This window comes from Eumetopias jubatus, unplaced genomic scaffold (assembly GCF_037043125.1).
Source record: "Eumetopias jubatus isolate StellerSeaLion01/CBP00866 unplaced genomic scaffold, mEumJub1_p1.0 scaffold_15, whole genome shotgun sequence".
Classification (NCBI taxonomy): domain Eukaryota; kingdom Metazoa; phylum Chordata; class Mammalia; order Carnivora; family Otariidae; genus Eumetopias; species Eumetopias jubatus.
In genome coordinates this window covers 71,154,914-71,168,248 of record NW_028274821.1, presented here as the reverse complement: position 1 = coordinate 71,168,248, position 13,335 = coordinate 71,154,914, and the positions used below count along the sequence as shown (strand labels likewise).

The 13,335-nt window shown below is 39.0% G+C and overlaps 1 protein-coding gene across 1 annotated transcript in view; it reads left to right on the top strand.

Annotated features, from left to right (window-relative positions):
- TMEM245 (transmembrane protein 245) overlaps positions 1–13,335 on the top strand; it is a 100,998-nt gene that overhangs the window by 4,646 nt on the left and 83,017 nt on the right. Inside the window, exons 2-3 of the mRNA XM_028108739.2 lie at positions 7,484–7,601; positions 9,249–9,350. Coding sequence (XP_027964540.1) covers positions 7,484–7,601; positions 9,249–9,350 — 220 coding nt within the window. The remainder of the gene's footprint in view (positions 1–7,483; positions 7,602–9,248; positions 9,351–13,335) is intronic.

Genomic DNA, 13,335 nt, shown 5'->3' with positions numbered 1-13,335 from the left:
GCTAATGCCCACCCCTCCCCCACCCCTTTTCTTTGCTGAGAGTGTTTTGATCTTCCTTTCCCTTAGTTCAGACATGTTAGAAGATTTGGAGACCATTTACAGTTTTTGCAGTAGTGATAGATTTGATTTCTCCGTGGCCCCTGACCCCACTGTTTCCATTTTACTTTATAAAGAAGTATGAAGTAGGAAGAATAGTGGTTGAAAGGTGAGAAGACTGTAAATTCTATTTATTTATTTATTATTTTTTTGTAAGTAGTCTCTACCCTCAACATGGGGCTCAAACTGAGATCAAGAGTCGCTTGTTCTTCTGACTGAGCCGGCCAGGTGCCCCAAGACTGTAAATTCCAAACTGAGCTCTGTCAATAACTTGTTTTGTGATCTTGGATTGACCAGGGCTCTTCTCTGAGCTACTCATTTCCAGTTATGTGAAGTGCAGGGTTGGCTCGGATGATTTCTAAGGTTCCTCACGCAGTTCCGAAGTATTTGTCAGTGCTGCTCTAGAGGCTCTTAGGAAGTGCACATTAGTCAGCCCCACTCCATCCCACTTCTGAACCCTTTTTTAGGTGTGTTTCTGCTCGCCTGGCATCAGTAAAGAGAAACATTTCCAGTGCTTAGCTTCTTTCTCAAAGACTTTGATCATAAAAGATTCTTGACTCTAAGTTGCCACACCGCAAAAGAGAATAGTTTTTAAATTAGAATAAAGCTGTTTTAAAGGAGGATGAAGTACCTGAACCACTGATTGAGATTTATACATTTGTGCAATTGGGATTGTATGTTATCTGTGGTTTTCTTCTCTCTGTAAGACTTAGGAAGCTGTTTTGCAAAAACCTGCAACAGAAGCAAGCCAAGTTATTTTTCTGGCTAATGCCCACATGATGATAAATACAACAGTCTAAAAGGCAAAGTCTACTAATGCATTTAATATTTTATTTAATCAGAAAAGCATATGTGGTTAATTAGCCAGATGAAAGGAAATTGGATTGTTTATTAGTTTGCGTGTAGTGCTAAATAAATGTTGCCAGTTTTTATGGGGCGTCTTATATGGTATCTGGCACACAGTGGTGCTTTAAAGTGAGTATTGAATGTGTATTTTGAGAAGGATACATTGTTTTAAAGAACATAAATTTGAGAAAGTATGACCTCATATATAAACTGTGGTTCGTTGATTTATGGCTGGAAGAAAACTCATACTTGAACAGGTTTGCTCAGAGGCTAAACATAGAAACAAATAAAAAAACTCTTAAGGACACACTAGTAGGGATCCATCCTAGAAATTATGTATGAAATCTGAAAGTACAAGTCTTTACTTTTGGTACAAAAGTTATTTTAAAGAATATTTAGCAATTTCAGAAACTGAATCAAGTAAAACATGTTTTGTTATGTAAGAATCAGTTTAAGGGGCGCCTGGGTGGCTCTGTCGTTAAGCGGCTGCCTTCGGCTCAGGTCATGATCCCAGAGTCCTGGGATCGAGTCCTGCATCGGGCTCCCTGCTCCGCAGGAAGCCTGCTTCTCCCTCTCCCACTCCCCCTGCTTGTGTTCCTGCTCTCGCTGTCTCTCTCTCTGTCAAATAAATAAAATCTTAAAAAAAAAAAAAGAATCAGTTTAAGCATCATAGAAGTCTATATGGTAAAGTGAATAATTTCTTTTTTCTGCCACCATTCCCACTGTGTAGATGTTACTATTGTTAACTGATGAATAGCCTTCTAAATTTATTTGTATGCTTATGTGAATATATAAAGTATAGGGTTTTTGTTTTACAAAACAAAAATTGGTAACATAAATAAAAATTTTGCACCTTGCTCTTTATCATTGTATTGCAGACATCTTTCCTTGTTAGCACTTATAGATAAAATTCTTTCTTTTTAGTACTGTAGTATAAAAAACTTTTTTCCAGATGTTTTAGAAAGTGTTCCCATCAGATTATTGTAGCTCACAATTTGTATTAGATAATCTGATAAATATTTTTTTAAACATTGGTAATTTGTATAATATGGCTTAATAAAAAAATTTCAAGTGCTTACAAATGGTCATACTTTTTGAGCTGATAATATCCTGTGAATCTTTTCTGAGGAGACACTTGAGAATATTGAAAAAAAAATCCATAGGCCAAAAGAGTTTTTTTTTAAGTTAAAAAACATTTGCTATTTATAAAGATAATAATCTTAGAAAATTCAGCACTTGAAGAAAAACAGAAAGAAGCGAATTACCCCCTGAAATCCAACCATCCAGAGATAATATTTTTTAAATATTTTGGCAAGTGTATTTTCGCCATTATAAATTTATATGTGTATGCATTTTTACTGTCATTGAATGTGGGTATTCATCACATCTCTGAAAGCCTGAATAATTATTCCAGTTTTTCGAGGTACCATTATTTATTTAAATAATTATTTAAAGAGTCCTGTTATTAATTTTTTAATATTTTATGCTGCCATGGTGAACATTTTCATATCTCCACAGTCTGTAGTGCTTCTGTAAACCAAGTTTAGAAGTGGAATTGGGCAGTATATTTAATAAGTGGTTATTTTTTATCTTTATTTATGTTTTTGAAAGATTGTGAGCGGCAGTGGGGGACGGGCAGAGGGAGAGAATCTTAAGCAGGCTCCATGCGCCCAGTGCCCAGCCCGATGATCCTGAGATCCTGAGATCACGACCTGAGCCAAAATCCAAGAGTCAGGCGCGGGGCGCCTGGGTGGCTCAGTCGTTAAGCATCTGCCTTTGGCTCAGGTCATGATCCCGGGGTCCTGGGATGGGACTCCCTGCTCGGCGGGAAGCCTGCTTCTCCCTCTGACCCTCTCCCCTGCTTGTGTTCCCGCTCTGCTGTCTCTCTCTCTCTCTCTGTCAAATAAAAAAATAAAATCTTTAAAAAAAAAAAAAAGGCGCATAACCAACTGAGCCACACAGGCGCCCTTAATAAGTGGTTATTTTAAACTGAAATGAGGTTATCCATGAGTTTTAGGTTTACTAGGTGAAAATATGTGCTTCTCTTTAGACCATGCTTTTCCCTTAAAAAATCTGAAATATGAAGTCTTTTCTCTCCCTGTAGGTGATAGTGATTCCTTATGAGTCCAGGTAAGAACGAGAAACTTACTGGAGATCAGTTTGAAAACATAGGCTTAAAGTCTGAAAGGATATGCCTTTTGTGATCCTCTAGGTCAGCTTCTCACTGAGAGCAGACTCTCCTGCTTTGTCATCCCTGACAGCTTTTGCTCAAATAAAACATTCCATTTTTAGACAGCTGTAGTTTGTTAGAAAAATTTATTCTCATATTGAGCTGAAATGTGCTGCTTCCTAATTCCCATATATTTTTCCTGCTCTCAGGACCACAGGCAATTAAGGCGAATGCCTCTCCCAGAAGACATTTTTCCAGCTATTTGAAGATAGTTATCAAATCTTGATATTTCCTTCTTTTTCTAAGCTAAGCAGTTTTTTCTCCCCCATCTGTATTTGTATCTCCTATGTTGTGATTTCTATTTCCTTTCCCAGTCTGAATTTTATTGCTGTGGTTCGGTAGTGCAAACATCCCTGAAACAATCATTTCCCCTGATATGATCATTATTAATAGGCACTCACACCACTTATACTCCTGACTCCCACTGAACTGGAAATTAGCTTAGCTGTCCTCTTCCCGTTCAGTACTTGTGCAGTTGAGTTTTGAGCTTAAGAGCAGATTTTTGTATCTTTCTAGTAAATTTAGTCTTATTTTAATTAGCCATTTTCTAGCTTCAGAATATTATTTTGAATCCTTATAGTCATCTCAGTTTTTATTGCCTATTCCCAGTTTTGTGTAATCTGGGAGTTCAGTTAATAAGCCTTCTAGTCTCTTACCTGAATTACTGACTAAATGTTTCATGGGGTGGGGCTGATCACCCCTGTATGGCATACCCACCAAAGACCGCCATTTGCTGAGCATCATTTTCTGTTTCAACAATTTGTAGTTGCCAAAACAGACTGTTTTTATTTTTGCTTGTGAATACTGGAGCAGCTTTTCAGCTTTATTTTTTTAGCACCACCCTTCTTTCTTCTCACGGTTAAGAAAGCAGACTGTGGATCCAGATTCCTGGGTTCTAATCCTGGCTCTGTCATTTTTTAGCTGTGTGACCTTAAGCAGGTCACTGCCCCGAAGTCCCAGTTTCTTTCATCTGTAAAATGGGGAAGGTAATAATACTTATTTCCTGGGGTTATGAGGATTTAATGAGTTCCTATATTGAGAAGGATACATTGTTTTAAAGAACATAAATTTGAGAAAGTATGACCTCTTATATATAAACTGTGGTTCGTTGATTTATGGCTGGAAGAAAATTCATACTTGAACAGGTTTGCTCAGAGGCTAAACATAGAGACAAAAAAAAAAAAACTCTTAAGGACACACTAGTAGGAATCCATCCTACTAGAACAGAGTCTGGTCCATAGTAAGTGTTATGTAAGTGTACCATTATTTTTTTTTTTTAAAGATTTTATTTATTTATTTGAGAGAGAGAGAATGAGAGATAGAGAGCATGAGAGGGAAGAGGGTCAGAGGGAGAAGCAGACTCCCTGCTGAGCAGGGAGCCCGATGCGGGACTCGATCCCGGGACTCCAGGATCATGACCTGAGCCGAAGGCAGTCACTTAACCAACTGAGCCACCCAGGCGCCCTAAGTGTACCATTATTATACTCATTTTGTTTTGAGCTCTACAGCCCTACCTCAGATTCTCTGAATTCCCAGGTTAAATTTGTGTGGTTCTGCAGGCTTGAACTGTTTTGAAGCAGCTGTGGTCTCACTACCCATGTGCTCATATATCTGGGGCTTAAGACCTCTTGATATTTATGGAGTTGCTTGAAGAAGAGTATTTTTTTTTTAAGATTTTATTTATTTATTTGACAGAGAGACAGAGAGGGAACACAGTAGGGGGAGTGGGAGAGGGAGAAGCAGGCTTCCCGCTGAGCGTGGAGCCTGATACGGGCCTCGATCCCAGGACCCTGGGATCATGACCCGAGCCAGAGGCAGCCGCTTAACTGACTGAGCCACCCAGACGTCCCAGAAGAATATTTTTTTTTTAAAGATTTTTTATTTATTTGAGAGAGAGAGAGAATGAGAGAGAGCACGAGAGGGAAGAGGGTCAGAGGGAGAAGCAGACTCCCTGCTGAGCAGAGAGCCCGACGCGGGACCCGATCCCGGGACTCCAGGATCATGACCCGAACCGAAGGCAGTCGCCCAACCAACTGAGCCACCCAGGCGCCCCCAGAAGAATATTTTAATATCCTTTCTATGATAAAAAGAATTAGTGCTTCTTAAAAGCTCTTTGGAAAATACAGAAAAAGTAAAAGGAGAACCAAAATCTCACCACCCAAATATAACTGCTAACTTCTTAGTACATTTCCTTTTCCTCTCGCCACACAGTAGATATAGTCATGTCATATGTATGAGATTTTTGTATTTTGCTTTTTAAGAATATCATAGGAGTGTTTCTAACTATAGTTTTTGTTTAAAAAACCCTATTTTAGTGGCTGCATACATTTTATTGAGTGAATCCTCTGTACTCCCGAATTGTTGAACTTATTAGGTTATCCACTTTTCATTATTCTAAATTATACTCTGATGAGCTTCTTTATATTATAAAGCCTTTTTCAGAATTTACTATTATTTAGTAAAGTTCCAAAGCTGAAGTCTCCGGTCAAAAGCTGTGAACATTTCAGCCTAAAAGACTATTTTATTGATTGATATGACCCAGATAAACTAGAAGATAGTTTTTTTTACCTCTTTTGTAGTAATCAGTTCAGTTCTTTTTCTTCATTTTCTGCATTGTAACAGGTGTTGTTTTGTTTTGATTTGCCTATTTCCCCCCAAGATTCAGGTTATTTTATTTTATTTCAATTAATTTATTTTTTAAAGATTATTTATTTATTTGACAGAGAGACACAGCGAGAGAGGGAACACAAGCAGGAGGAGTGGGAGAGGGAGAAGCAGGCTTCCTGTGGAGCAGGGAGCCTGATGCAGGACTCGATCCCAGGACCCCCAGGATCATGACCTGAGCCGAAGGCAGACGCTTAACAACTGAGCCACCCAGGCGCCCCTATTTTACTTTTTTTTTTTTTAGGATTTATTCATTTATTTTGAGAAAGACAGTGCGCATGAGCGGGAGGGCAAGAAAATCTCAAGTAGATTCCATTCTGATGTGGGGCTGGATCTTAGGACCCTGAGATCATGACCTGAGCAGAAACCAAGAGTTAGATGTTTAGCTAACTGGACCACCCAGGCACCCCCAGGTTATTTTAATAGGTTCTTGGTGCTCACATTGTTCTAGGTTATGTATTCCTTCCATCTTTTGTAAATGTCTTTAGAGAGTTTCTGTATAGGCTGTGCAGGTGTTTTATTAGTGCTAGAGTCTTTGGTTTTCGTGGAGGGAAAACTGAGGAGGGGACCCTGGTGGTTCCTCTGTCCTCAGCTCTTGCTGTTTCTTCTCTGGTAATATTTTTTTTTAGCTACGCTTTTTGAGCTGTGCACATAACTCGACTAGGGTTAACCATCTGTTACCTAGATTGTTTTAGGGGTCACACTTCACCTGGCTGCCTTCTTGCTAGCTTTAAAAAAAAAATTCTTTTCACAGTTAACAAACATAGTTCATAGGCTGTGATGGAATCTTTTAACCTGATTCTTTTGGGAAAGCTTGCTTTCTTTTTCTTTCCTTCCTTCCTTCCTGCCTTTTTTTTTTTTTAAGATTTATTTACTTATTTGAGGGAGAAAGAGAGTGAGCATGAATGGGAGTGGCAATAGGAGAGGGAGAATCAAGCTGACTGCATGCTGAGCAGGGAGTCCTATGCAGAGCTCCATCCCAGGACCCTGAGATCATGACCTGAGCCGAAACCATGAGTCCTGAACTGACTGCACCAAAACCAAGAGTGCACAACTGACTGCACCACTCAGGCGCCCTGGGAAAGCTTTCTTTTTTTGTTGTTTTTCTCTTTAAAATATTAATCTATAGAGAAAACTTGAAGAATTCCACATATTAAGCTCTCAATTTAAGTCCATAGCTTAAAAATGAATATTCTATCTTAAGCATCTTTATGTATACGATAACTTTTGGACTTCAATATATCTCAAAACTATATGGTCGTTTTTTTGTTAAGGTTATTTTTTTCTCTTTTTTAAGATTTTTATTTTTAAGTAATCCGTACACCCAGTGTGGGGCTCGAACTTACAACCTGTTAAAAACCTGAGATCAGGAGTCACACGCTCCACTGACTGAGCCAGCCAGGCGCTGCAAGACTATTTAAATAATATCGCTGCATGTGCTGGATTTCAAATGCTTGTTTATTTCAAAACTTGATTTATCTACACAGAAGAGGAAAACCTATACACATGCCATTTAGCACCACCACCCTCATCTTATCCGTGTTGTATCCATAGCTCTCATGCTATATAGATGTGTGCAGATTTTGTATAATTATATGTTTATTTTCATGTGTATATATTTACAACTGTGTCTCTATTTCATTTAAGATCTGGACGTTGGTAGTTGGCTATGTGTTGACTGTTTCATTCAAGTGGAATGCAAGCACTGAACGCTACTTGAGAGCAGTTTCAATTCCTGTCTGGATTATATTGCTTTTTCATTTAGGTGGGTCCCTTTTTTCTAAGAAAGTCTAGCTTAAGATCAGCAGAGGCTGATCACGTGAATTCAAGTGAATTTTTTTTGTAGTGTTATATGTTGCATTTAGCATTCTTTAAAATAATCTTTAGAAATTGTTTTTTAATCCTTCTTTAATCTTTAATACAAATGTTATGCTTTAACATGTCTTTTAATGATATCGAATGTTCATTTTCAAAAGGTCCTTTAAAAATAAATATATCTTAAAAAGTAGAGCACCCTTGGACTGTCATGGCCACTTCTGAGTGTCAAACTTAAGGAGGATATAGATAAACAGTCAAGTGTGTGAGCAATAGTTACGGGAACCAGAGGTATTTACTGAGGATGAGAGAAGGGGACTGGGCTCCATGGGTGGATGGAAGGAGGAGATAAAATATGGAAGCCTGTTGCAAGTATTTGAAGGACTATCATGTGAAAGAGTGGTTTAAACAGATCTCTGTAACCATGAGGGAGAGATGTCAGAGCAACGAGTAGCTTCAGGGAGACAAATCTGTTCAACATCAGGACGATCTTTGTCAGCAGCTTAAAGTAATGAGTTCTCTTTACTGTTAGCTGGGTGGCTGCTGGGAGATTGCAGAGTGATTTTTTTCAGGTACTCTTTTATCTCCACATCTTAAGCTTATGGAAGCATTAGGTTCTAATAAATACAAAGTTCAGTAATCTAGAGCAGTAGTTAGCCTATTTAAAGTAGTTTTTAGAGCTGCTTATTGTTAAAAACCAGAGTTTTCCACACTTAACCTACTGAGCCACCATGACCTGAACTGAAGGCAGACGCTTAACCTGCTGAGCCACCCAGGTGCCCCAATATCTTTTTTGCTTAATGTAGGCACTTATCACTCTAAAGATCTTTGCTTAGCGTCTGATGTGGAACAAAACGTTAACAAAACATTACTTTCTAGCTTTGCTGATTTGGAATCCTAAGGAGTATGTTATATTTTAGCAAGATCCCCTGATGTCTGATGTGACTCGTTTTGAATTTGGGGAAAGCAGCGGAGGGAAATAGGCAGTCCAGGGGGCTCTAGATCAACTCAGGGAAAAGCAAATGGCTACAGGTAGGGATGAAAAATGTTAGCATTTTTGCCCTATACACTGAGGATACACTGAAGCTTTTTGCAGTGCTCCTTTGGGCCATTTCACCCTTTCTTGAGAGATGGGAGTTCACACCCAGTGGTATTTTCAGGAAATGAAGTCATGACTTTAGGTTCTGTGCCTGATGCAGGTCATTTTGGGGTTAAGCGAAAGGCTTGAGTTCAGGATTGTCTTAAATGCTCGTGTGCCTTAGAATAGACTCGATTACTCAGGTGATAGAAGCCCGTTCAGGGTAGGCTGGCACATACCCAGTCCTTTAGAACAGGGGCCTCAGAGCAGGCCTGGATTTAACCAAGAGGAGTCCTGAACTGGGATTTCATCTGTCTTATGGCCTTTAAAAAAATTTTTTTTCCTTGTGAAATAATTTTGTTAATGACATCTATACCAAATTGTTCTGTCTACTGAGTCTTTTTTTTTTTTAATCTAACCTTTACCTTCAGATACTGTTGCTAAGAATAAACTGAGTCTTTTAAAGACAAGTGCTAGATTTTTATTTAACTAAAAATGTTAACTCTTAATAATTTTCAGCATCCCTGGCTGGCTCATGGAGAATTCCAGTGTTCCTGGTTATTGTTTTCCTGATGTCTGTGGGCACGCTCTATGAGAAACAGAATGGAAAAGAGTCTTCTGGTAAGAAATAGGGCATTCTATTAATATTACTTTAAAGAAGTATTTGGGAAAGTAGCTTTATTTAAAAAAAACATGCAATGATGAAAGTGCTTTATATCTGTTTTAAAATCTGTGGTATTTTCTGAACAGAAAATAAACATGTTTAAAATATTTTAGGTTTTAAGACTGTGCCCCACTCCCCCCCTTTTTTTCATTTTTTAAAGGTATAATTCATATAAAATTAACCATTAACTTTTTAAAGGTGGATTTAGTACATTTACATTGTTGTGCAACCACTCCTTCCATCTAGTTTTAGGACATTTTATTTTATTATTTATTTTTTATTTTTTTTAAGATTTTATTTATTTATTTGACAGAGAGAAACACAGCGAGAGAGGGAACACAAGCAGGGAGTAGGAGAGGGAGAAGCAGGCTCCCCGCTGAGCAGGGATGCGGGGGTCAATCCCAGGATCCTGGGATCATGACCCGAGCCGAATGGCAGATGCTTAACGACTGAGCCATCCAGGTGCCCCAGTTTTAGGACATTTTAAAAGGAAAGGCTGTACCCATTAAGCAGCTAGCCATAAAGTTAGGTTATTTATTTGCATTCGTTCTTTTTCTTTCTTTCTCTTTCTTTCTTTCAAAGATTTTATTTATTTATTTGAGAGAGAGAGAGAGAGAGAGAGCATGAGCAGGGGAAGGGCAGAGGGAGAAATAGACTCCCTGCTGACCAGGAAGCCCAATGTGGGGCTCGATCCCAGGACCCTGGGATCATGACCTGAGCCGAAGGCAGACGCTTAACCTACTGAGCCACCCAGGTGCCCCAATATCTTTTTTCTTAATGTAGGTACTTATCACTCTAAACTGTCCTCTTAGAACTGCTTTTCCATCCCATAAATTTCATTTGTTGTGTTTTCATTTTCTTTGGATCGAGATACTCTTTGATTTCCTTTTTGATTTCTTCTTTGACACATTGGTTAATCAAAATTGTATTGTTTAATTTCCACATCTTTATGAGTTTTCCAATTTTTGTGTTGCTTGTTCTTTTGGTGTCCTATCTAAAAACACCATTGCCAAATTCAAGGTTGATCTTGGGTCCTGCAACTTTGCTGAATTTATTCATAAGCTTTAATAGTTTTTTGTGGCTTCTGTAGGATTGTGCATATATAAGATCATGTCATCTGTGAAAAGAGAGAGTTTTACTTCTTTCTAATTTGGATGCCCCCCTTTTTTTTTGCCTGGCTGCTCTGGCTGGAACTTTTAGTACCAAGCTGAATATATCATTTTCTCCTCAAGAGTATTTTTGAAATGCCCTGGTTGCAAGTGATTTATATCCAGAAACAGTTTGTTAAAGACACAGGTTTCTAATGAGTTGTAAGGTAAGGCGTGGGGTGGCCAGATACTAACGGATCATCAGACTGGACATCTCCTCATCCTCCCCTGTGGAGACGATTGTGACTGGAAAGGTGGGTCTGAGCAGCACACAACTTTACTGCAACTGACATTCGTTCCTTCTTTCTGAGGGCTATACATGAAGTAAAAGCAAATTACTAATTGCAGCAGATTTTTCAAAAAATTAATTTCTCCAATATTTTGTTGTTGTTCAATTGGAGAAATGAACAAAAAGAAAATAAAAATCAGGGCGCCTGGGTGGCTCAGTTGGTTAAGCGACTGCCTTCGGCTCAGGTCATGATCCTGGAGTCCCTGGATCGAGTCCCGCCTCGGGCTCCCTGCTCGGCAGGGAGTCTGCTTCTCCTTCTGATCCTCCCCCTCTCATGTGCTCTCTCTCATTCTCTCTCTCTCGAATAAATAAAATCTTTTTTTTTTTAAGATTTTATTTATTTATTAGAGAGAGAGAATGAGAGATAGAAAGCACGAGAAGGAAGAGGGTCAGAGGGAGAAGCAGACTCCCTGCTGAGCAGGGAGCCCGAGGCGGGACTCGATCCTGGGACTCCAGGATCATGACCTGAGCCGAAGGCAGTCGCTTAACCAACTGAGCCACCCAGGCGCCCTGAATAAATAAAATCTTAAAAAAAAAAAGAAAAAGAAAAAATCATTCAAAATCCCACTGTTCACCTAAACATTAACTACTGCCTTAAGAGTTGTGTGCCTTCAGACTTTAAACCACAAGAAAATTGGCTCATAGTGAATGTTCTCTTTTGTAATCGACATTTTAAACTTTATGTCATGAGCACCTTTCTGTGTCCGGTATACTTCTACATTATTCTCAGCCTCTTCATTTTATGCTAATCGCAAGGCTATTTGTGGTGTTTTGTACTGCTACCTCATAGTTTTTGTCTTCGTTTTTTATTTAAATTGCTCTTTGGTTATTATTTTGCTTGGAAACCTTCTCTCTCTGATAGTGGAAAATCAGAAAGATTTTATTTTGCTCTCTTTCCGGATTTTCTTTGCTCAACCTGTCTTCCTGGTCACAATATGTTAGACTCTGTAGTTCTATATCAGACCAGTAGACGTGAACTTCCTGTTTCGACAGCTATTGTGGAAAGCTTAGTGGTCACCACTTGTTCCTCTTGGTAGCTTTATCTCCTCTCCCCCAACTCCCCCCACCCCTTTTCTGCTAATAGTGACAATTCAGATAACTCAGCTTATCCCTCACCCTTCACCCCAGGACAGTTTTCTTTTTTTTGTTCATCTGGAAAGTCCTCTCTTTCTTTTTTTTTTTTTTTCGAGATATATTTGACATATAGCATTGTATCAGTTTCAGGTATACAACAATGATTTGATGTTTGAACAGTACATTGCAAAGTGATTATAAGAAGTCTAGTTAACATCTGTCACCTTATGTATTTACAAACAGTTTTTTTTCTTGTGATGAGAACTTTCTCTTTTGGCAACTCTCACATATGCAGTACAGTCTTACTAGCTCTAGACACCATGCTGTACGTGACATCTCTATGATTTATTTTGTAATGAAGTTTGTACCTTTTGATCCCCTTCACCCATTTTTTCTGTCTCCTACCCCCAGCTCTGGCAAGCACCAAGCTATTCTCTGTATCTGTGAGCTTGTTGTGCGTTTGTGTGTGTGTGTGTGTGTGTGTGTGTGTGAGTTTCCACATATAAGGGAGATCATATGGTATTTGTCTTTCTCTGAGTTATTTCACTTAGCATAATGCCCTGAAGGTCCATCCATACTGTTGCAAATGGCAAGATTTCTTCTTCTTCTTCCCCTCCTCCCTCCCCTCCCCCTCTCCCTTCCTTCCCCCTCCTCTTGTGTACACATACCACATTTTCTTTATCCATTCATCCATTGATGGACACAGGTTTTTTCCATATCTTGGCGATTGTAAGTAATGCTGTAATGTACATGGGGGCGTATAAATCTTTTCCAGTTAGTGTTTTTGTTTTCTTTGGATAAATACACTGAAGTGGAATTGCTGGATCTTATGGTAGTTCTGTTTTTAATTTCTTAAGGACAGTGTTCTCTTCTTGACTGCTTTTGTCCAGGGCTAAGTAAGTATGTTGCTGCAAGTATATGAATGATGTAGGTTAAAATGGATTTCAGATGGGTTTTCTCTTGGGTGTAAATTCTAGTCAGCTATGGGGCGCCTGGACAACACAGTCAGTAAAGCCTCCGACTCATGGTTTTGGCTCAGGTCATGATCTCAGGGTTGTGAGATTGAGTCTTGTGTTGGCTCTGTGCTGAGCGCAGAGTCTGATAAAGTTTCTCTCACCCTCTCCCTTTGCCCCTCCCCGCTTTGCTTGTTCTCTCTCTCTCAAGTAAGTCTTAAAAAAAATTCCAGTCAGCTGGTGATAGCAGCTGAGGGAGCTGTGCAGTTGGGATTCTAAGACCAAGTTTTGAGCTGTGGGAGAAAGAAGGCCATATTTGATTATTATCATTATTATTTTTCATGTTCGATTATTATTATCAGATAAACGCAGCATAGTGATGTGCTGGCATGCCAGCCAGATTTCTGGTATTTGTATTCTAGACTATTACAAGGAAGGAAATCACAGGGACACAGAATACATGTTGAGAACAGATTTG